General features: G+C 36.2%; 1 protein-coding gene across 1 annotated transcript; it reads right to left on the minus strand.

Moving 5' to 3' along the window:
• Positions 1-211: 211 nt before the first annotated feature.
• ARMH1 (armadillo like helical domain containing 1) lies at positions 212-23,159 on the minus strand. Its single transcript, XM_070939617.1, has 11 exons — positions 22,936-23,159; positions 22,548-22,616; positions 21,337-21,503; positions 13,187-13,383; positions 9,688-9,772; positions 7,638-7,760; positions 6,638-6,710; positions 4,911-5,040; positions 3,020-3,097; positions 905-1,019; positions 212-282 (listed from the first exon to the last, which is right to left on the minus strand). Exons 1-11 carry the CDS (start codon positions 23,139-23,141, stop codon positions 212-214), a joined length of 1,314 nt encoding a protein of 437 aa, XP_070795718.1. The 5' UTR covers positions 23,142-23,159.
• Positions 23,160-24,281: the final 1,122 nt, after the last annotated feature.

Below are 24,281 nucleotides of genomic sequence, written 5' to 3' on the forward strand. Positions count from 1 at the left end.
AAACTAGTCAAGTAATTATCTAGTCAATGAAAACAGAAATCACCTGTCCCAATGTCGTAAATGCCACACAGTTTGCACTGCAGTTATATAGCCCTTCATGCTTTCTTCACAGGGATGCATGAAAAGATTTTGAAAAAGGTATTTTGTGCAAAGAGCGCAGAAAAATGGAGAGAAGATTAAAATCAACAATAAATCTAATACTTGAATGAAATTAAGCAAGTGGCTCAGAAAGTACTTCACTGTCTTCAGAGTGCCATTCTTCTTCAGGGCTTGATTCTGTCTCTAGGTTGGGGAGAAAAATAATTTCAGTCCAAAAAAAATCAATTTAGTCTTGAATCTATTACCCTGTTTCCCCAAAAATAAGACATCCCCTGATAATAAGCCCAATCGGGCTTTTGAGCACATGGCAATAAGGCTTCCAAAAAAATATAAGACAGCGTCTTATTTTCGGGGAAACACGGTACTGAAGCGCTGAACTAATTTTAATAATGTATGTGTATGCATATCTATATATACACACATGAACATGGTTCAGCTCATCATAAGATTGGTGCTGCAGAAATTAAATAATCAAATGACTATAGACCAGTTTATTTTGCAATAAAGCTACATCATGGAGATACGATTTTATCCATTTTGGGTTGTCAGCTGACATTTCCTTCCACAGGTTTTATATACACAAATATGCACACAAAAGCATATATAAAAATATTGGTTTTATATTTATTTAATATAATAATATAATTTATTTAATATTTATTGCTAAGCAGTTTCTGAATTTAGCTGTAAATTATATGATAAATGCTTTCTGATTCTGCATCAATGGAGAATTCCGTAAATTGTATATACAATTCTGTATATGTTTCTTGTTGTAGACTTTTCCCCATGACTGCAAAAAGCATACCTGTTAACGAAGTTTTTCCTTTAGCCAAACAATCTGCTGGAATATTGACTATATTGGTAGCCAGTATATCAGCCTGTACAGCATCCATATTCAAGTACAAATTTGCAGCATCTTGCTGAGAAAAGAAAAATGTTTGTTTTAATTTGAAAACATGGAGATCACGAATGACTCTTGTGTCTGCCTGTCGCAAAACCATTCAAACTAAATTCTCTACACACCTTCCTAACTTGAATCCCATGATGATTGTTTATAGCACAAATTATTGGAAACAAAGGGCAAGTTCATACAAGTGCATCAATTGATTTCACTTTGATACATGGGCAAGCATATGAAACATTTTCAATGGAAAGTTAACATAGGTCTTATTGTAATTATTATGCTGCAGTTTAATTAGACATGAACATGCATATGTGAATCAGATTAACGTCCTGGTCCTTAAATTGGAGGTTTGATGGCCTCAGTCTTTTGATCACATTGGATATGCCAACTGTGACTAATGAAGTAAGGGGGGAAAATCTGTTTTTCATGTGCCCACTCAGTCTCTTGTCACCTTTCAATTATATTCCACACACCAGAAGAATACTGAGAAATAAAGTAATATAAATCGCTTAGCCGATTCTGCAATCATTACTAGCCTTTGTTTTAAGTCCAATTAAATCTATCTTTATGGCTGCTGGGAAGTACAACATCTGAGGGGCAAAATATTTCCACTCTTGATCTTGGCAATGGCAGATTTCAGTAATCTCTAATAATTAACTTGCCCTTTGATCTCAATCTATGGCATGCTATGTGTTGTATTCATGCATAATTGGTAGTAATCCAGAAGGTCTTGTCTCTGGATTCTCAACATTCTATAGGGAGTTTTTTTGGAAATGATTATAAAATGACAAGGCTTACTTAATACGGCACAATTATGCACAGGCGTTATAGTCTAGAGGTTTACAGATGTGTCCTTTTATTCTTTTAAGCAGTCAGTTCTCTTTGAACATGCTATTAATACAAATAAAGACCATGGCATAATTTGATCTCTCCCATTATTGAATTATTTTGAAATGGAGAAGGTTCTAAAGACTTTTTGAAAAGGAAAATATACCAAGTAAACAAATCATATCAATACAGTGTGTACCAAAATTGCAAAGCAATCTCTGCTAATATGGTTAATGAGCTGTATGGCAAGAATTCTGTGAACAAGAAAATGCATCCATGAGCAAGCCAGTATTGCAAAAAAATATTGGAACAGGGATATGTCAGAAAACAATGACATTACAACAAGTGGACAATAAAGTCATAGTCATGAGATCTGCAAGACAAACGACAGAAATCACTATTTCTGCCTGTCTCTCTCTCAGTGTTTTAAGCTTCCACCAATTTTGGTCAATGGACTTTTGGCCATTCTCTTCCTAGCCTTAAGACTGAATTACCCCTGTGTTGTGTTTATCCAATAGCCACGGCTGAGCAACACTGGTTTATGCCTTGCCAGGTTCAAGTTCTTACCTTTCTTTAAATCTAGGAACCACTACTGCTGTGGGGCAATCATGCAAAACAAAATTGAAATTGAACAGATTTAGGGACTTTAAAAATACCTAGCAGGGAGATGAGAATAAATAAGGTTTATATTTAACTTAGTCTCCTGAATGTCATTTGGAAAGATGGGAACAGAAAGTTAGGAAAAACTTTTTTTTTTAATGAAATGTCCTTTTCAATATTGTCAAATTTCTCTGAATGTATATCCCTCTGCAACGCAGACTTTAAATATTACTATATTTGTTAATAGTGGAATAATTAATTTTATAAATGAATATCAAGCTATTTTCACTGTAGCAATAGAAACAACAAAAACACTTATAGAAATTAGTGTAATTATTTTAAAGTTATATATAATATCTGGATTTTATTAAATGCTGATATTATGCTGATATCTGTTTTTTTGTGGTGGTAGTATTTATTTAGTCTGTTTTCTCTCAGTGAGATACAGTACTTAGTAGGTATTGAAATATGTTTTTAAAATACATGTTGATTTTAATCCTTAATCCTGCCCTTAAAATATAAAATTTGGTACTTAAAATTTAAAATCCATCAGGCAAGCCCAATATATACAGGACTGAAAATACATACCATGAATAGCTCGAACAATTTTTCTCCCATGGCCCTCCTAATGTAGTTCTCAATCACTATAAACATCTGTACAAAATACTACAAGGAAACATCAGTTCAGCTATAGGAAAAAGCATCACAATTTTGCAAACATTTGAAACATTTACAAAGTGTTTTCCAAAGCACCTCCCTGCTTGAAGTGATAAAATAGCTGTGTCATCTGGAAAGTGAACTGGTTTTCTGCATCGCTATGTGGATCCACTGGTAACCCTTTTTGCTGGGTCTGTTGCCGAGTGTGCTTACGCAGGCAAGCAGTGGCAGCATTTGCAACTCAACCCGGCCAAGACCGAGTGGCTGTGGGTACCGGCATCTCGGTTCAGTGGAGAGGTGCCATCGCTGACTATAGGGGGTGAAGTTTTGCCTCCTGTAGACAGGGTGCGCAACTTGGGCGTCCTTCTGGATTCACGGTTGAGCTTAGAAGACCAGATAACGACCATGACCAGGGGGGCATTCGCCCAGATATGTCTGGTGCGCCAGTTGCGTCCCTACTTGGACCAAGATGCCCTACACACAGTTACTCATGCGCTGGTCACCTCACGGATTGACTACTGCAACGCTCTCTACATGGGGCTGCCCTTGAGGACCACTCGGAGGCTTCAGCTGGTGCAAAATGCAGCCGCGCGGGTTGTGATGGGAGAATCCCGACACTCCCATGTTACACCTCTCCTGCGCGGTTTGCATTGGCTACCGGTTGCTCTCCGGGTGAGATTCAAGGTGCTGGTGTTGACCTATAAAGCCCTACATGGCTTAGGACCAGGATATTTGGCGGACCACCTACAGCCAGCAACAACATCCCATCGCCCGGTTCGCGCCCATAGAGAGGGCCTACTCAGGGTGCCGTCGGCTAGACAGTGGCGGCTGGCAGCCCCCAGGGGTAGAGCCTTCTCGGTTGGGGCGCCCACCCTCTGGAATCAACTCCCCTTGGAGCTCCGACTAGCGCCTGACCTTCGCACCTTCCGCCGGGAATTAAAAACTTGGCTTTTCAAATCCCTTGACCTGGTCTGATGATGGGGTTTTAAGGGTTTTAATGGGTTAATTTTAAATTTTTTAGATTTTAGTCTTTATTTTTATTGTGGCTTGTGTTTTATTGTTGTGAGCCGCTCTGAGTCCATTGTGAGATAGGGCGGCATATAAGCCGAATAAAATAAATAAATAAATAAATAAATTTGAAACACTAACAACTACTCTAAGGAAAGAATGCTTTTTAAAAAAAATTTCTTTTTATGACCTTGTAATTCCTTACTTTGGGGAAGAGTCAGGGTGACTGGATGGAGCTGAGCATTTACTGGCTGGATGTCCTTTACACCACACGGTGTTTGCAGCAGATATTTTTTCTTTGTGCCTTAGCAGAGAAACATCTGCCACTATCTAGGATTGAATTCTCAAGTTTCTGAGTAGGTTGAGAGTTCAATCCTAGGTAGTGGCAGATGTTTCTCTCCAAGGATGCTTCGCTTGTACTAAATCACTGTTGAAGTGTCCCTTTCAAATTATTTGCTCAATTAAAACATAAAACACTGTTTTAAAACATAAAACATTTAGTTGGTATTTGGTTTTTCTCTTCCTGTGCTTGTGCTAGAGTGGAGGGAGATGAGGGGAGCTTTACTATCACTAGCAGTTTTAAAACAAAAACTATAGGAATATCATTCTGCCAGCTTTACTTAAATATGGAAGCAATCCCTTTTCTACAAACATGTTCCTTCCTTGTCCATCTTGTACTTCAGCCATAGCTTGATCTTGCTTCTGTTGAGTTCAACTACCATAATCCTAATTGCAAATGCAAACTCAATTTCAGTTACAGAAATGACAAGAATAAGCTGCATCCAGTTATCCCCTAGTTCCAAATGGTACTTGCCTCTAATGTGATGCTAGCTTGTCTTTGACCATTGGTGTGGTCCTTATTGCCCATAGCACACATAAGACCATGTACCACATTCAAGACAATCAGTTCCTCAGCCACTTCTCTAGACTCCTGGGCCAGAATCCTAGAAGGGGAATATTGAATAGTTTACAACTAAAATACTAACACAGACCGGTTTTGTAAGGTCTGAATGCCTGGCTGATGTTTCAGTTCAACACTGAAGTAATTTTTATGAAGTAATAGTTCAAATAGTGGCTACATGTGGCCTCCTACGCCCAGCACTCATTTTTGTTGTGCTCAGAACAAGTGAGACGGAAATATTTTTTTTCTCTTTCTTTTTGAATGGATGATTAAAGGTCAAAGGGTTGCTTGGGGTTTCTACAAAATCTGTTTTGCCCCTTAAATCTACAAAAATCTCACAGAACACTAAATAAATATATACACTGGATTTTCTTTGGTAATATTCCATTTGCTCTTTCCCCTGTAACAACAGCAGCACCAAAAATAACAATACTGTAACCAGTTAAAAAAAAAAAAGCAGCAACAACAGCATAGTTTAAATGCCATTGCATCCTATTCTGATGAAGTAAAAAGCGGCAATTGCACCTGATTTTGCTACTACCATTTATCTGTAAAAATAATAAAATTATTTTTTAAAAATAGTAAAAAAAGAAAAGTGGTCCCCCTCCACTTGGGAGTGCAGCAAAGCTGCACACATTGTGTACTCCACTGTAAAACATGTATTACATTGCATAATTTAAATGATTTAATAACACCTAAATCACTTAGTTAAATAACCACTTTGCATTTCAAAGATGATAATCTAAACAAATATGCCTTCGCCAGGATACCAATAAAGCTCCAAACTACTCAGTAATACTGTCTCTGTATAATAACACTGTAATAAGTACTTGGTAATACTGTCCATATTGCAATGTTAATCAGATGTCAACATGGACATTAAGATCAGGATACCAACAGAGCTCTAGACAAAATAATAAGTACTCAGTAATACTGTCCATATTCAATAAAACTGCCATATATAATAATATTACAATTACTCTGATCCTTGTAAATGACTACTGAACTTTCATTATTAATTTGGATTGGTATAATTTCTAAAAAAAGTATGTCTTAATTATTTCAATTATTTAATTATCCCCTCCTTCAGAACTACCCTTTTATCTCCTCTATTACAATAGCATTTTATAAATGGAAAGTTGCAAAGATTTAAATATAACTATCCCATTAAACAGTATTTGCTTCTTTTCCCTTTCCTTTGAAATTGTGATAAAAGTCTTAATTATAAAGCATTATAGGAACAATAAACAATCCTTTCCAGGGAAAGATTGGTCCAGGCAGACGAAGAACATCATGGCTTCAAAACCTAAGGGACTGGTTTGGACAAAACTCAACAGCACTTATTCATGCGGCTGTTAACAAAAATAGGATTGCCAACATGACTGCCAACATCCGATGACGGATATGGCCCAAGAAGAAGACGATAGGAACAATGGTCATCTCCATTATACCAAGCAGGAATACATATAAAATGTTTGTCAAAAGAACTACTTTTTTCTTTAAAAGATACCTGAAGGGTGTCTGTATCATACTTGTTCTGGTTTACGCTTGGACCTGGTGGTTCCTTGTGCCACTTCTGCTGGAGGAGGAGCTATTTCAAATGTTTAGACAGCTAGTTGCAGGAACTAAAAATTTCTTACCCAATGGTTTTGGCTGCTGCAGCTTGCTGAACATATGCTGGCAAGGATTCTATCAGGTGCAAAGAGCCTGCTTCTGAACAGATGATACAATATAGAAATCAAATACAGTACCTCATAGCTTTCCCAAAGTTTTGTTTTTGATTTGAGTAGAAGCCAAGTAGAACATTCTTAATCAGATTTCCCAAGAAAAACATTTCCAAATTCTCTAGCTTTTAAGCAGCAGCAGTATTTGACTTGTATAGCTATTTTCCATTTCAGTAGTAAAGGGTAGGGGCTTTGATTTTTTGACTTTTCAGCAATGTTGGTTTATGTTTTCCTTTGAATAACACAATCCTGTCCCCAGCATTTCCAGCATATGCAACTACAATGAATGGGTGAAGTTTTATAATGGGATCTACCTCCTCAGAACAGCAGGCTCAAGTTTCTGAAAATTTGGAATCTGATGGATCAATGGTAAAAGGTATGGATATAGTTAGATAACATATATTACATGTTGCTTCCTCTGATAGCAATTTTTCCCTCTCCTCATGCAAATACAGATATAACTGCAGGTAGTCCTTGACTTATGACCACAATTGAGCCCAAAATTTATGTTGCTAAGTGAGAAATTTGTTAGTGAATTTTGCCCCATTTTATGACCTTTCTTGCCACAGTTAAGTGAATTACTGCAGTTGTTAGGCTAGTAATACAGTTGTTAAGTGAACCTGGTTTCCCCCTCTAGTTTGCTTATCAGAAATTCACAAAAGCTGATCACATGACCCTGGAACACTGCAACCATCATAAATATGAGACAGTTGTCAAGCATCTGAATTTTGATCAGAAAACCATGAGGATGCTGCAATGGCTGTTAGTGTGAAAAATGGACACAAATCACTTTTTGTCAGTGCTGTTATAACTTTGGTCACTAAATGAACTGTTGTTAAGTCGAGGACCACCTGTATAAAAGTAGGAACCATCTTCCATACAGACAAATTCAAATACCACTGTTCCACAATATTACCTTCCAGGATTCTTGCTTGCATCTTGGCTGTCTCCTGCCTTGATGGCTTTAGTAATGTAACCAAGCCTTTTAGCAGAGCTGGTCGCACATCATAGGCCATAAGGTCCTTGATCAGTTGGATAGCTACAAGAAGGAAGGTATCAAAATTCCTATTTTGCCAAAAGCTAGTTTTAATTAGATAGTATCTCTTATACATGGGTTCAAACAGGGGCGGGTTTCAAAACCTGTCGTTACCAGTTTGCTCATGGGTGCTTGCACATGTGCAAAAGCGTATGGGCGTGGGACTGAGCCTCCCACCGTGCCACTACCGGTTTGCCCGATCCGGGGTGAACCGGTAGCAACCCACCACTGGTGTCAAACTTGCGGTGTCACATTGCCATCATGTGATGTTTTGCAATATTTTTTCCCTTTGCGGAGCTGGGGTGGCCATGGCCTACACATGACGCATCCAGCCACCAGTTTGACACCACTGTTCTTATAAAATACAGCCTCAGTTTTTCCCATAGACTCTGGGAGATGGAACAGAACCCATTATACCGTTTAGCTCTGGTTCTCTATGGTCTGATTTCATTAAAAAGGATCTGCCATTAGGGAAACTGACATATATGAAATATGCATGGGAACATTAGCTATTATAATGGCCTATAATGATGGAAGAGTTACAGACTACTAAAAACACACCCTGTTTGAATTCAATTCTTGGCAATTACCTCCATGTAATTTGCATATCAGCTTTACAAACATGGATTGCTACTTCTCCCAGCGTAGCTTTTTTTAAAAAACTGTAAAGTAATATTTTAGCTCATAGCTGAGGAGGTAGCCTTCCATTCAAGTACTATCTAGGGTAGACTTTGTCCAGCTTGCAAGATCAGCCAAGAATAATTATGTATTTTGGATGTCATGTCATTAAGCTGCAAATCTGTTTTTGGGGTGGAGGGGAGGAAATAGAGCAACCAATTGATCAGTACAAAGGTATCCCCCAAAATAGCATAATCAGTCCTTGTCACAATCAGCCATTACTCATGCCCTGGGTAAAACAATTATGATGCAATTAATCTTTAGATTTTCTATCTTATCCCTTAAAGAGAAGCAAGGCCTTTTAAAACAAACTCATTAAAACCTACTATAGATAATTTTTGTTGTGTTTAATGGAAGTGTCTATTAAAAATGAAAGTTATATGCAGTCTAAAATTGATCTTAATAGGAAGATCATTATGACATGATCATTCAGCCATGAATTTCCAGCCAATAACTGGACATGCCCTTATGGTGTGTTTTGTATTCTGACCCCTTTATTGGAGAAATCAGCACAATATAAATAATTGTCTTTTTAAAAAACAGAATTAAGGGGGAAAGTCTAAAATAATACTATCAAACTGCACTGCTAGGTAATACAATCCCTTTCATTTTGAAATATAAAGCAAAACAGTGGATGAAAACTGAAAATATAAAAGAATCAAGGAAATCTATTTGTAGTAAAAATAAATAATGAATTTATATGTTATTACCCCAGATAGGGTTGTATTCTAACCCCAGTGTTTTTTAATTTCTATGTCAATGATTTACCAGGGTTTCTACTTTATTTTATTTTATGATTTTATTTTATTTTATTTTATTGATAAGGTTGCAAGATTAATCAATCAATAAACTACTACTACATTATTATCCAGAGGAAGACTATACAGCACATATTGTTTATTTCCTATTAGTCTCAGAGTTCTCTTGGCTTTTTGGCCACCCGTTCAGTAAAACTAGACAAACACACATGGTTTGACTACCTTGACAACAAGGTTAACTATTATGATGGGTAGTATAGGCAAAATATCTAAAATGACTCAGGTAAAGAAAATGTGATGGTTATTTACATCAGACTTCATATTGCATGTAACATTTGTTTTAGTTTTAGTTTTCAAGACAGTTCCTTCTCACCACCCCTGCTTTAGAAATGTTAGAATTACTCACTATTTCATTTAAACTCTGATTTTCAGTTTTCAGTAAACATATTTTCCTTAACATAACAGTTGAAGAGATTAAAAAAAAGCAGTTTTACCTTCATACTGTACCTCGAAATTCAGAGAGCGAAGCACACTCAGCACAGAATCAACAATGCTCACATGGGCTTTTCCCACAATTGACTGGCAAATTAAAGAAGAAATAGGGGAGCATTATTTCCCAAATTGGATTCTGTGAAATAATATGTCCATCTTAGAATGCTCCAAAATTTTTTTCTTATTTAATTATTTTTCACATTTTTGAACTGCCCATATACCTCAGAGAGGGACTGCATGTGCCCAATTAATTTGGAAAATACATGTCAGAAGCATATAAATATTTAGGTTCAGCATGTTCCAATAGATACCACTTTGACCAACAAAGCTGAATTCCTTTCTGTCACAGATTACCCATTTGCCTTGAACAATTCTGAACTTGCTTTTTGTGTTAATTTTATTTAATTATTTTATTTCTAATTTGTGAGTCTGGGTAGCATAAAGAATGCCAAAATATAACATAACCAATATCACAAAGCCAAAAAATAAAACAACCATGCAAACAACACAAAAGGCTAAAACAATTAAAAAACATGTAATACAATCAGGAGATGACACAAAGTATACTGCAAGGGAGGCAAAACAGTAATGGTATCATATATAGTTTTAGTTTTAATCATCTCTATTTTAATGCTGATTTTTCTATTTTAAATGTCTGTTTTTATATACCTATGTATTCTTTTTTACCTATGTTCTTTTGTACATCACCATGTTTCACTTTTCATGAAATGGAAGGGCTATATAAATTTGATTAATAAATACATAATAAATATTCAAATCATATGTAAATGTATAATGGCAAATGGGTGCCACTCACTGAAGTTACCTTTGCAGGCACATATATCATTAAAAGCATGCATATAAAGTACTTTCAAAATTAAGCATATTAAAGAAATATGCCTGAGAAATAAATACCTCTGGCAAAGAACTCTTAAGTAGGTATTAAAGCAGAGCATAAATTTCAAGAATTATGTACAATGGCCTGGTTTTAAAATATTCCACATGTCCAATAGAACAATAAAGTCAAATTTTCCTAGATATGGAGTACCCTCATAATGCTGCAAGTTGCCAGAAGGCACAGTTACATTTTATCTTTATTAAAGTTATGTCATTCTTCAGATGAAAAATAGTAGCTGGCTAAAGAATGTCCCGTGATTATTATTTGAGTAGTTATCTGAACCCACGATTTCTTAAAATTAATTTTACTAAGGATGTGAAAGGCAAATCTTGGTTGAGGAGCTAACAACTTCCTGGCATTAGTTCTGTTAATTGTCACGTTTTTGCTGAATAAAATATTGAGGTAGCATTTAGCAAAAGGATTTTACTGTCATCTCTGTTTCAAATAATATAATTATTTTTCACTAGCAAATCACATGTTAATCCCTGTTCTACAAATCAAGCATGTATTGCTATGACAAGTCAGTGGCCCTAATTATTTTTATTAGACAAGATTTGTTTCCAATATAAAAGCCAATTCCATTCTATTTGGGTTTCAGAGAGGGAGATATATTCAGGTATACAGCATAAATAAATAGTTGTACAAAGACTTAAAAATGAACATTTATTATAGCAGACTTTCAGACCCATTTTGTTGGAAATATACATTATTTCCCTAAATTGATAGGTAGGACATATGTGGGCATGTATGTGTTTGTGTGTATATTCGCACAAAACATATGCACCCCAAAACAAAGAATGGGAGAGTGAAAAACATCAAGGTCAGAAGGAATTACAATATAATACAGCCTATGAGAATTGTGCAAAAGCCTAAATGTACAAGTAGTCCTCGACTTACAACAATTCATTTAGTGATTGTTCGAAGTTACAACAGCACTGAAAAAAGTGACTTATGACCATTTTACACACCTATAATCTTTGCAGCATTTCCATGGTCATGTGATCACCTTTTGTGACCTTGGCAACTGGCACATATTCATGAAGGTTGCAATGTCCCAGGGTCATGTGATCACCTTCTGATAAGTCAGTGGCGAAGCTAGATTCACTTGACATTCGTGTTACTAACTTAACAATTTCATTCACTTAACAACTGTGGCAAGAAAGGTCATAAAATGGGGTAAAACTTACTTAACAACTGTCTTGCTTAGCAACAGAAATTTTGGTCATATGTTAAGGACTATCCGTAGGCAACACTGCTAACCAGGCACTGTAAGAGTTAGGCTTAGGCAAAGGGCATATCCAGGTTGGGGTGGGTCAAAGAAGTCAAGATGATGGCCATCGTCACGCAGTTCTGGCCATCAGTTGGATGTTTTTGACTGCCCTACAGACATTCCTACATCACAGCTTGCATTTTTGTATTGTATCTTCTTTCTGAGATTAGCCCCCACCCCTTCCATGATTTCCTTTACATGATTACCAATTTGATGACATTTTAGACATCGGGGAGAAATTCTGTTTTACTGAAATTTATGCATAATAAATTCATTGTCGCTAGAAAATGCAGACGTGGAAACTGCATCCTATTGGTCCAGCCTGCATACAGGTGCAGGGAACTAGAGCCCTGGGGGTGCACCCATCTCTTTAGTTGCTGGTGACCGTGCTGCTGGTCTGACTAAAAAAATGGAGAGAGAAGGAAAAAATGAGAGGAGAGAAAAGGTCTGTGCAAAACAGAGTGGCTGGAGAGAAAGGCTAGAAAGTGAAGTTAAGTGAGTGTTGTAAGTTTCTGGTTGAGAAGGGAGAAGAAAAAATCTATGGCTGACTTCCCTGGAAGAAGAGAATAGGGAGAAGTTATCAACACCCAAAACTCAAGGCAGAATGAAAGGAATTATCATTGCTGGTGAAGCCCTGGTACCTGGGGAATAACTGGGAGAAGACTCTGATTAGAGGTTGTTCCCCTAATTCCCCTAATAAGTGGTTGGTGTTTGGCTGAGCAGATCCAGGAGAAAAGTCAACGGTGCTGAGCATATTACAGTAAATCCAGCCGGTTCCTTTTTTCTCATTTCCTCTTGGTAAACCCAGAAATGAGGAAGGGAGATGAATAAAACAGGGACAAAGCAGGAGAGCTGGCCAGGGATAATCTCTCGGGGGAAGATTTAGGAGCAAGCCTGAGATCCAATTACGTTGAATATACCTGTTATAAATATCTGCTTTAAACAGCCTCACTTGTAAATAGTAAAAAAAGCATAAAAGTCTCCAGTCTTTTTTCTTTCTCAGTTGCCACCCTCACATTGCAAAATACACCTCCAATTCAAAAAAAGAATCTGTAACACTGTGACAATGCTAAAATTAAAGCTTATTCTAAAGTCATGCCTAAGATAATAGAAATGTTATGTTCCACAGATGTGTAGTGTAACTCACAGTGTAGCTATAAAAAGCTTTCTATTTCATTCTAAGTTATGAGCATGACAGTTACACATTATTACTATTGGTCACTGCATTTGCAAATCTATCAACTAATTTATTTAAAGGAAATAAAATTCTATACAATCCATAAAACTGAGGTTGCATACAAGTACCTTCCCAGTTCCCATTTATTTGGCTGACCTGTATCGTCCTGAGTGTTTGAAGTGACAGTTGCTGAGCTTTGGGAGAAGTGCTCTTTAAAAGAGCAATCAGCCCTTTGTACACCTGATTTTGATATTTGGGGTTGCCATGTCCTAATGTTTCCAGAAGAATCTGCACTTGTTCTTGTGTCGCTTCTGACTTGGAAATGGCAAAAAATTCAGCAATTGATCGCACGCCTGTGTAGGAAAAAGCTTTCTGAACAAGTGGGTTAAGAAAAATTTGCCAATAATGAGTCCCTTTGAACTCATAAGCAATATCAATTAATCAATAAAAACATCTTGTAAATAATATTGACTATGCCAAACATTGTGGGCAAGGATTCCCTCCATATAGGAACTGATATGATAAGTATCAAACAGACTGCAACCAAAACTAGGCTATAGAGGGTGCGGATGAGGGGAAGAGCTATCAATGATTTAGGAGTCCCAAGCTATGAAGAACTGCAATAAATAATTACATTTGGAAAATTGATTGGAAGAGTAGAATGACTTAGTTGGATAACTGGTCAAAATTCTTTTCTGACATTGGATTTAATACTGCAGGTTCAAAGTCTGCATGGCAATATAGGATTTGACACTAGCACAATATTATCGATAATGCTTTCTTTTCTACTACATTTTGAGGAGGTTTTCTTTCTGCTACCGGTAGTTACAAAATATCATAAAGTCATCCATAAAGGTCAGAATTCAATTCAGATGAGAGACCAATTCAGCATAACATTAAATGTGTAAATAATAGACATTACGTTTCTAAAAAGGAAATATTAACAGCTATGGAATGCAGATGATTTGGTGATTAGTGATGATTAGTGGAGAAAAAGGATTCAATCCTGTCCCCTCCGATAATCCTAAATGAGCTTGATAAAATGCTCTCATTAAATTGTTTTTGACAATAATTTAATTCTACAATCCTAATGATAATTGATCTAATACTTTTTCAGTTTTTAAAATATCAAATTTGTTTTAAACATTACAGACTATATACAGTATATGCTGTTTTGGAAGCAAGGAACTGTTCATTGCAATATCTGGCTTTTTAAGTAGGCCAGTTTCTGAAACTGTGCTAGTTAAAGCCTACAATTCTTATGCAAAATTAATCCAACTAATTTGGTTTGGATTACATCTCAGTTGCACAAACTCTTGTGTGTTTGTTTTCAGTGGTGGAATTCAATTTTTTTACTACTGGTTCTGTGGGTGTGGCTTGGTGGGCATGGTGTGGCTTGGTGGGCATGGCTTGGTGGGCATGGCAGGGGAAGGATACTGCAAAATCTCCATCCCCACCCCACTCCAGGGAAAGGATACTGCAAAATCCCCATTCCCTCCCACTCCTGGGAGAAGGATATTGCAAAATCTCCATTCCCATCCCACTCTGGATCCAGCCAGAGGTGGTATTTGCTGGTTTTCCGAACACTCAAAATTTCCCCTACCAGTTCTCCAGAATCTGCTAAGTAGCACCCATGTTTGTTTCATACAAAACTAAGTGCTCCTTAGAACTGGGGTCCTTATGGATAGATGCCAAATGTTGCTAAATTACATCTTCAAGCATCCTCATAATTGGTTGTACTGGCTGGGATTGTGGGAATTTGTGATTCAGCATCTGATCTCTACATGTTATGTGTCCATATTTTAGAGAAAAGGATAAACAGAATGGATGATATATAGAGATAGCAATAGCAATAGCACTTAGATTTATATACTGCTTTACAGTGTTTTACAGCCCACTCTAAGCGGTTTACAGAGTCAGCATATTGCCCCCAACAATCTGGGTCCTCATTTTACCCACCTCGGAAGGATGGAAGGCTGAGTCAACCTTGAGCCTGGTGAGATTCGAACTGCCAAATGCAGGCAGCCAGCAGTCAGTAGTGTTGCAATATTTTCAGGATCAGACTCAATAAAGATAATAGAAGTTATATGTTTAAATATAATTCTCTTTAATCATAATAGGCATTCTATATTCGCTGAATATTCAAGATAGAAGCAAGGAAAATGGGGAGGATGGCTCCTTTTATATACAAGGGGCGGAGCCAGGAATGGGAGTGGTAAAATATGAATACATTAAAGCTCAAGTAATAAGTTAACCCCTGATGTTCCATATATACATTATTTACACATTAGAGAATAAGGCATTTACATCTGACAAATCCCCCTCTAAATGCCGGTTCGTTATACAACACCAGTTACATTCAGATTCAGGACAATATAATACATATAATTTAGAAGTTAAATATTTGTGTTGTTTAGAAGGTAAGGGTTTTGTTAATATGTCAGCTAATTGTTCAGAAGTATCACAATGTATTGCTTTGATGAATCCGTCTTGAGATAGTTGTCTTACGTGCTTAAATTTTATATCAATATGCCTGGACCTTTGTCCAATTGCATCGGATCTAGAAATTTCAATGGCCGCTTTATTATCTTCATGCATAATAAATGGTAAAGTAGGTTTCTTCCAAACATCTGTGATCAAATCATTGAACCATACAAGGTTATTTGCAGCTTTAGACAAGCAAACATATTCTGCTTCTGTGGTAGAGGTGGCTACCAGTTCTTGTTTACCAGTATACCAGTAAACTGGACAATCGTTCAATAGAAAAACATAACCAGAGGTACTCTTTCTGCATGATGTATCACCAGCCCAATCTGCATCAGCATAACAAGTAATTTTTGGTTCTTTGTCATTATTGGGTTCCAATATTAAACAAAAATCTAATGTACTTTTCAGATATCTTAAAATTCTTTTGACAGCTTCCCAATGATACAAGGTTGGTTTGCTAACATATCTTGACAATAAATTGAGAGGTAATGCAATATCTGGCCTAGTCCAATTAGATATATAAAGGAGTGAACCTATAACTGATCTGTAAAATGTGTTGTCTTTAAACTCAGGGGAAGATTCATCATTGTTTCTAAGAAAATCAGTTTGCATAGGTGTGTCACATGTTTTGGCATTATTTAAGTTACATTTGTTTAGGAGTTCAATGATTTTATCTTTTTGAGTAAGTTTGAATCCCCTTTTTGTTTTGTTAATTTGTACACCAAGGTATTTATTCACTCTACCTAGTGATTTCAATGAGAAGTGTTCGTTTAACTTATTTACAAAGATTTCCCTGCTCTCTTTATGCTTTCCAATATATAAAATGTCATCCACATAAATTAATACAAATTCAATATGATCATTACTCTTTTTTACAAAGAAACAGTTATCAGCAGTGGTGGCGTTGAAATCCATGGTCTTTAGTACTTTTACCAAGCAATCGTACCATCTTTTGCCAGATTGCTTCAATCCGTACAGACTCTTATTTAGTAACCAAATTTCGTTCTTATTAGTGTATTGACTGTGTGGTGCTCTTACATATATTTCCTTATCTAATTTTGCATGTAAGTATGCAGTCTGTATGTCATATTGAAACACGTCTAGATTGAGTGCAGATGCTACTACAAGAGCTGTTTTGACACTCTCTGTTCTCACTGTGGGTGAATATGTGTCAGTATAGTCTTCTGGATATTTTTGTGCATAACCTTGTGCAACTAGTCTGGCCTTGTATAAGGTATTACCTCCTTCTAAATTCTTAATTTTATAAATCCACCTGGTACCTATAATTGTTTTATCCTTAGGTGCGATCGCAGGTGTGAATACATTTAATCCTTGTAAACTTTTCATTTCTTTTTCCATAGCTAGTTCCCATTTTTCTCTTTCTTCACGGGGAAGTTTCAATACTTCCTCATATGTATTAGGTGTTATTTGTTCTCCATCCATATGCATAATATAATCTTTGTATTTATTTGGTATTTGGTTTCTATTATTTCTAATATTTCTTTCAGGTTTGCTATGGTTGTCATGCAAATATCTGGCTTCCTTTTTTGTTAATGTGTCTGTCTTTATTTTATGCTGACTATTTGTCCAAGTTTTGGTTTTGTTCTTACTTTTGTTAATATTTTGATTTTCTGTTGTTCCTTCCTCGCAAGATATATTATCTTTGCTTTTATTAGGAAAAATTTCATTAAGGTGCAACTTAGACCAATTGGCCTGCTCATGAAACACAGCTGTTCTGGATACTATAAATTTGTTATTATTATCGATGAATCTGTACCCTTTGGTTCCAGTTTCGTATCCCATGAATCTTAATCTCCTGGATACGTTTTCTCCCTTTCTCCTCAATTGTTTAGGTATGTGCACGTCTGCAGTAACTCCAAATATGTGCATATGTGCTAATTTAGGTTTTCTATTGTACATCACCTCATATGGTGTCTTATTCACAATACTGGACCATGTTCTATTTTGAGTGTAATTTGAATAATGTAAGGCTTCTGACCAAAATTGTTTGCCTAAACCAGCATCCTCTAATGTGCATCTAATCATGGTTTGTAGTGTGGAGTTCTTTCTCTCTGCAATCCCATTTTGAAAGGCAGAAAATGGATTGGACGTGAAATGTAGCATCCCTCTATCCTTTAACCATTGGGAGAATTCTTTAGACATGAATTCACATCCCCTATCTGTCATAATTTGTTTTATTCTGATATTATGTTGTGTTTCTATGCGTTTGTAGAATTCCTTAAATTTCTGAAAGGTTTCATCCTTGTGCTTTAATGTGTAAACAAAACCATAGCGACTGTAATCATCCACTATTGTTAGGAAGTAACGTTTTCTATAGGTAATTGATGGAGTTAATGGACCAACTAAGTCCATATGTACCAAATCAAAAATATTGTTAGTTGATCTGTTAGATTTTTTTGGTCTAGGACTGGTTTTTAGTTTGGTGGATTTACATACTGAGCATTCTAAATAATTTTCACAATTTTTTATTTTTACACCTTCTGCGTGTTCAGTCATTTTTTGTACTACAGGAAAGCTAGCATGTCCTAACTTCCTATGTAAGATATGAGCACACTCATCATGAATTGGTTTACCTATTTTTGGTTTCTTCTCATTGTGTGTATTTTTGTTATCATGAGTTAATTTACATTCATCATTGTCACTGTTACTGACATTTTCATCATCTGCTTCAATACAATCTTCCATATTTGAATCAATGTTATGTAACCATCTTTCTTTGGTTATCAGATAGGGTAGACCCCCTTTTATCATCACAGTGCCTACATTTGTTTTGTTCTTTTCTATAGTTGCTTTCCCCTTTGAGAAAACTATATTGATGTCAGATTCTCTGCTTAGTTTTATAGCACTTAGTATGTTGTGAGGTATTTCTGGGATTAATAATACCCCCTCTATTTTCCCTAAACCAGGCAAGGTCACATTTCCTCTGCCTAATACTTGAACCTTTTCTTGATTAGCTACCTTTATCACAAACTTATCTTCTGTAAATGAAGATAATATACTTTTGTTATTAGTGGTGTGATTTGTTGCACCAGAATCAATAAGCCAATTATTGTTCTCATCTTGTTGTGTTTTGGTGCTGTCTTGTTTATTTAGCCCATTTAGTGACCCAGATTTTCTCTCTTTTGAATTTTCTCTACCCCCTCTACTTTCTCTGTAGTTTGGTGGACTTCTATATTTGTGTCTATCTGTGGAAGATTGTCTGTAATTGTATTTGCTCCTATATTCTGGCCTATGTCTCTCCCTTGGGACTTTGTGACAGTCTCTTCTACTGTGTTCCCTGGATCCACAATTGTGGCATCTAAAGGCTTCATTATATTTATCTTGAAAGACTACTTTCCTAAAAGATTTGTGTTCTGTTTGGTTACTGGAACGATTTTTTCTTGAATTGTCTTCTGCTATCAATTTGTTAGATAGACTTTCTATTGATAAATATCCCAAATTAATGGTATCTAAGTGTGACATAAAGCTATCCCATGATGGATCAAGTGAATTGATAATAACACTTTTCATAGTTTGATCTGAAATCACTTCCCCCCTCAATTGCAGCTCAGCTCTTATTTTGTTTAGATTTATCAAATGTTCACTTATAGAAACCCCTGGTTTCACTCTAGAAGAAAAGAAATCCTTAGACATTCTTGTGGTTGTGGCTACGCTATCGCTGTGAAATAGATTAAACATGCATTGAATTATTTCTGATACAGTTAGGTTTGGTTTGATGCTATGATACATTGCAGGAGACACGCTAGAAATTATTATGAAAAATGCTCTATGATGTAAACAGTCTATTTTTAAAGTCCAAGGTCTTCTTGGAGGACTAGTTATAAAGAATAGTAAATTTTCTTTCATAAAAATAACCTGAAGCTGTTGGTACCACTCTTGTAAATTAATGCCATCAACTCTAAGTTTTGGGAAGTCACTGGGTAAGTTCCCCACATTATTTTGTCCATTACTTACAACCTGAGGCAGTCCGTGGTCTCTCAAGTGCAGGAAATTACAGAACGGCATTGGGATGCTTGTAACGAGTCTGCGCGGTTCTCTGGCCAGTTCAAGTCTTTCGGGGCCGTCTACGTAGTTTTGCACATGCGCGTTGCTCATTTCTTCTTTGGCGCCGTTGTGGAAGGTTCTCTCCATTTCAGCTCTCTCGATCCGCTCCTCTTCAGATGAGTCGGTCTCTGGCTCGGTTTTTGGGGCTTTGGTGATGGCGGCGGTTCTTTTCTTTCTCTTGTGTGTGCTGGCACTCGATTCTGTCTGCGGTGTAGGACGGAATCGGCATGGCTCTCTGGGCTCGGGTGTCGTCGTTTTCGAAGTCAGGATGGGAGCGTGCAGGTCTTGAGTTGTCGGTTTGATTTCTTGCTTCTTCGTCGATGTCTTGGAGATTTTCAATCTTGGCCCAAAAGCAGCAAAAAGCGTTTTCATTGCTGACTTTACTTGAGACTTTGTTAAATCGTCTTCACTTTCTGATTTTGGTTCATCTGAAGAGTTTGAGACTTCTTTTTCACTTTCTTCGTCTGATAGCGTTTTTCGCGCCAGAAATTTTGAACTGAGCGTTTTGATTGGCTCTGCTTCACTCTCTTTTGAAGTTCGTTGAAACCAAGATGGCTGCCGTTCAAAATTTCGCGCGGGGTCACATCTTTTCTTTTTTACAACTATTTTCTCAGTAGTCATTTCACTCACAGTTTTTTGATCTTTGGGTTTTTCTTTAATGACGTTTTTCTCTCTCGCTGCTCCGCTGTTCCTCAGCATCTCCTGGAGGTCCGCGATGAGGCTTTCATCATTCTTTTGGCTTTTTAGTATTTTTAATATTTCTGACCTGAGTTCGTTATTTTCTATCTCGATTTCTTCCTGGTCGTTATTTTCACTCATCAGTTCTTCTTCTTCAGTGGTGTATTCTTCGGATTCTCTCGAAATCGCATTAGTGGATTCGTTGATCATCTCTTGATCAGTTTCTATTTCTTTGCTGTAGGCCCTGGTGTTGGGCCTATCTTTCTTGGACATTTTTAATTACTTATTGAGTCAATTAACCATCCTCTGCTACCAGCTTGTTGCAATATTTTCAGGATCAGACTCAATAAAGATAATAGAAGTTATATGTTTAAATATAATTCTCTTTAATCATAATAGGCATTCTATATTCGCTGAATATTCAAGATAGAAGCAAGGAAAATGGGGAGGATGGCTCCTTTTATATACAAGGGGCGGAGCCAGGAATGGGAGTGGTAAAATATGAATACATTAAAGCTCAAGTAATAAGTTAACCCCTGATGTTCCATATATACATTATTTACACATTAGAGAATAAGGCATTTACATCTGACAAGTAGCCTGCAGTATTGCACTCTAACCACTGCACCACCGCAACTCTTACCGGATATAGGAAAGATATAGACCTATTGTAGATATAGATACATAGATACTGTATAGAGATCTAGAGATATATGACAATGGAATTAACTTTTCATATTCTAGTAATTGGAATGCTCAAAGGGAATTTCAGAAAGTTAGCAATTTGCAGCAATTTCAAAGGGGAATTATGCTTCAATTAACTCTATGCATGGTTCTAACATACTGCAATAAAAAAAAAAAGCCATAATACCTTATTGAAGGAAAACATTCTTATGAAGACCAAAGACTTCGTGTTTTAAAATTAATGTAAATTGGATCACTGAAATGATTTATCATTCTGCTGAATTACAGAAGGGAAGCAATTCTTTTCTTTCAATGAAGTTCAGTGTGAGAAAATAATTATTCTGATACCTCATACTGCTTTTCTTAAACAACAGAAGTTGAAATAAGCCTACCATAGCTTTCACAGATAAGCTCTTTGAATTTCCTGCCAGATTTTGCCACTAACTGAAGAAGTTTTACAGATTCCATTTTGTCTTCCTCTTTCACTTGTTTCAACCCAAGTATTTCCAATAATGTGAGGATACCACCAATTTCCAGGAATTCAAGAATATACCGCTGGCTGCAAAAATTTAAAGAACAAAACAAAAGACTTTATGGCAATTCTGGGTGTGTGCATGTGTGTATAAAGAATACTATTTAACACTACTTCACTTACTCCTAGAGATGTTGTTGATGCCTTCTCAGTAAACTGTCATCACTCACAATGTTTTTCTTTTTTGTGATGACATACAAGTTAGCAATACTTTTATCATATAAAATTAGAACTTTCAATTTCCATTTAACATGTAGCAATTTGCATCCCATCCAGACAAACTGAAGGGGATAGTGATTCAGATTTCATCAAAATGCTTTCAAGGGTTATTTCTGGAATTGCTTCCATCCTTGGTATGAAGTTATACTGCATTATTTCAAATGTGATAAAATCTGCAAATGTATCATAAAGAATTATATAACACTTCTCCAATCTGGGATAGGCTACTATTCAGGCAGTGTATCCTTGATGCCACCAAAGAATATTTAAAACAGTAACCATATTTTATTTTCAAGAACTTGTAAATAAGTAAATTTCTTCAGAAAGCAAAGTGCAGAAAACAGAGATTCTTCAAACAAGAAAATGCAGAAGCATAACCAATAGAACTTCCTATACAGATAGTCCTCGACTTAGAATCATTCATTTGGTGACCATGGAAAAAGTGACGCACGACCATTTTTCACACTGATAACCGTTGCAACATTCCATAGTCATGTGATCAAAATTTGGACACATAGCATTGCATGTATTTATGGTTGCAAGTGACCCAGAGTCATGTGACCCAGAGTTTTGCGCTCTTCTGGCAAGCAAAGTCAATGGGGAAGACTATGCTACTAACTTAACAACTGCACTGATTCACTTAACAATTGTGGCAAGAAGTGTCATAAAATGGGGCAAAATTCAGTTTACAACTATTTTGCTTAGCAACAGAAATTTTGGGCTCATAAGTCAAGAACTACCTGTATATCTTTTGATAGCACAAGGAGAACATAAAGAACATTCCTTCTTCCAACAACAAAGACTAAAAATTGTAAGGTTCCTCCAACTCCTGAAAATGGTACATTTACTCACCCGCTTGCAGCTGAAAGAAAGATGCCAATTGATTTTAACTGTTTTTCCAGGCATGTCCCGTACATATAGCTATTATGACTTAGTTAAGGCTTTTATTTTAATATATTCTGCTGAATAAACCTTAGCTGAATTTATTTTTTTATTATCCTCTTTGCTCTTTTTAAAGTCATTTACAAAAATTCTGTGTATGGGCTCAACAAGTTATTTTGCCATGAAAGAATAAAAAAAGTGAATATCCTTTCAGAATTTGTTTCTGTATCTGAGACTACAACTTTCAAAACTGTGTTTCTGGGGGTAATTAAATATATAGCCCGTCCTGTTAATTTCAACATTGTTTCACAATATTTCCTTATTCTTCTACCTGACCATCAATTCTCCAAATGGATACGTTAGCCGGAGCCAGGCAGTTATTCGTGCCAGAAACAAACTGGCTCCTTGAGAGAATTCTATCTCAAGTTCTGGACCAGTCTTGCCTTGGTTAGCAAGAATGAAATTTTCAAGAATACGTTTTCGAGTAACTTTGCTAGCACTATCCCATTCTTGTAGGAAAGTTATTAATCTACTGATTGCTGCTTGCTCCTTTATAGAAGTCATATCTGGTATGGTTTTTCTAGTGAGAAAATGAAAAAGAGAGATTAAGACTTTATTAGATTAATATTTGCAATCTCAGAAAATGCTCAGACATTCTATCTAGTTTAATGATTTACAGGGACAAGAGGTCCTTTCTAAATTTCATCATATACAGCTTTGCAAAATAACTACACACTTTCATATTTTTGAAAGAACTTGCTCATACATTTTAATATTTGATAACTTTATTCCAAATATATAAACACTTTCTACTGCAGCAAAAGCATTTCTTTCAATCTATTTTCCCAGGGCTTTTTAGTTAAGATAGGTCTCAGCCACTTTCTTAGGTGTTTCAAAAATCATGCCACTGAAGCATGTGCTTATACACACATACTTAAGCCTGACTAGGTGGCTCAGTGGCTAAGACACCAAGCTTGTTGATCAGAAAGGTGGGCAGTTTGGCGGTTCGAATCTCTAGTATAGGTCTCCTGCATGAGCAGTGGGCTAGACTAGATGACCTCCAAGGTCCCTTCCAACTCTGTTACTGTTACATACACACACACAACAATACAAATATACATATATAATAAAACTAATATGTATCAATCAAAGAGAAAACTATAACTTTAACTATATTGAACCCTAAATAGACATTTTTATATATGAGTACAGAAAGATCTGACTCAAACAAACAATAAATCTTGAAAGGTTATTTTATAAAGGTTATTCGTTATTTTATACCAATCTGCCCACTGAAGAATATTAATTATACCTTAATTGTAGCCAATATATTATCTCAATTTTGACATTTTCCCAAATGGTCTTAAAAATCCAACAAATTATTTGGATGAATCCCCTGGTTCAGGATTTTGAACGGGAATGAAAACTACCATATTGTTCTTTCTGATATTTAACAGAAATATTTCAAGACCAGAATCCAAGCCAACTTTCAATTACATAGTTTTAGATTTACTAACTAATAGCCTGATTCAAGAAGTTGGCAGACTTGGTGAAGTGATTCAGAATGGTTAATTAAAATAGATCCAAAGCAAACTCCCTACACAGCCATTTTGGCAGTAATATCATTATTTCTCCACTAATCTCCTTTACTAAAGATTATTCACAGCTCTGGTTTCTTCATGCTTTCCTTTTATCTTTTATCTT

The sequence above is a fragment of the Pituophis catenifer genome, unplaced genomic scaffold (genome assembly GCF_029215685.1).
Source record: "Pituophis catenifer annectens isolate HBS135680 unplaced genomic scaffold, rPitCat1.0.hap2 SCAF_3, whole genome shotgun sequence".
In the NCBI taxonomy this organism is placed as follows: Eukaryota; Metazoa; Chordata; class Lepidosauria; order Squamata; family Colubridae; genus Pituophis; species Pituophis catenifer.

What these genes read in the sequence shown, in the direction of transcription:
- ARMH1 (XM_070939617.1), bottom strand. Translation starts at nt 23,141, where the DNA reads ATGACTTCTATAAAGGAGCAAGCAGCAATCAGTAGATTAATAACTTTC. An exon ending in AAGCTAGCATCACATTAGAG is followed by an intron (nt 3,098 to 4,910) that starts GCAAGTACCATT and finishes GTTTCCTTGTAG; the next exon opens with TATTTTGTACAGATGTTTAT. An exon ending in AATTGTTCGAGCTATTCATG is followed by an intron (nt 1,020 to 3,019) that starts GTATGTATTTTC and finishes TTCTTTTCTCAG; the next exon opens with CAAGATGCTGCAAATTTGTA.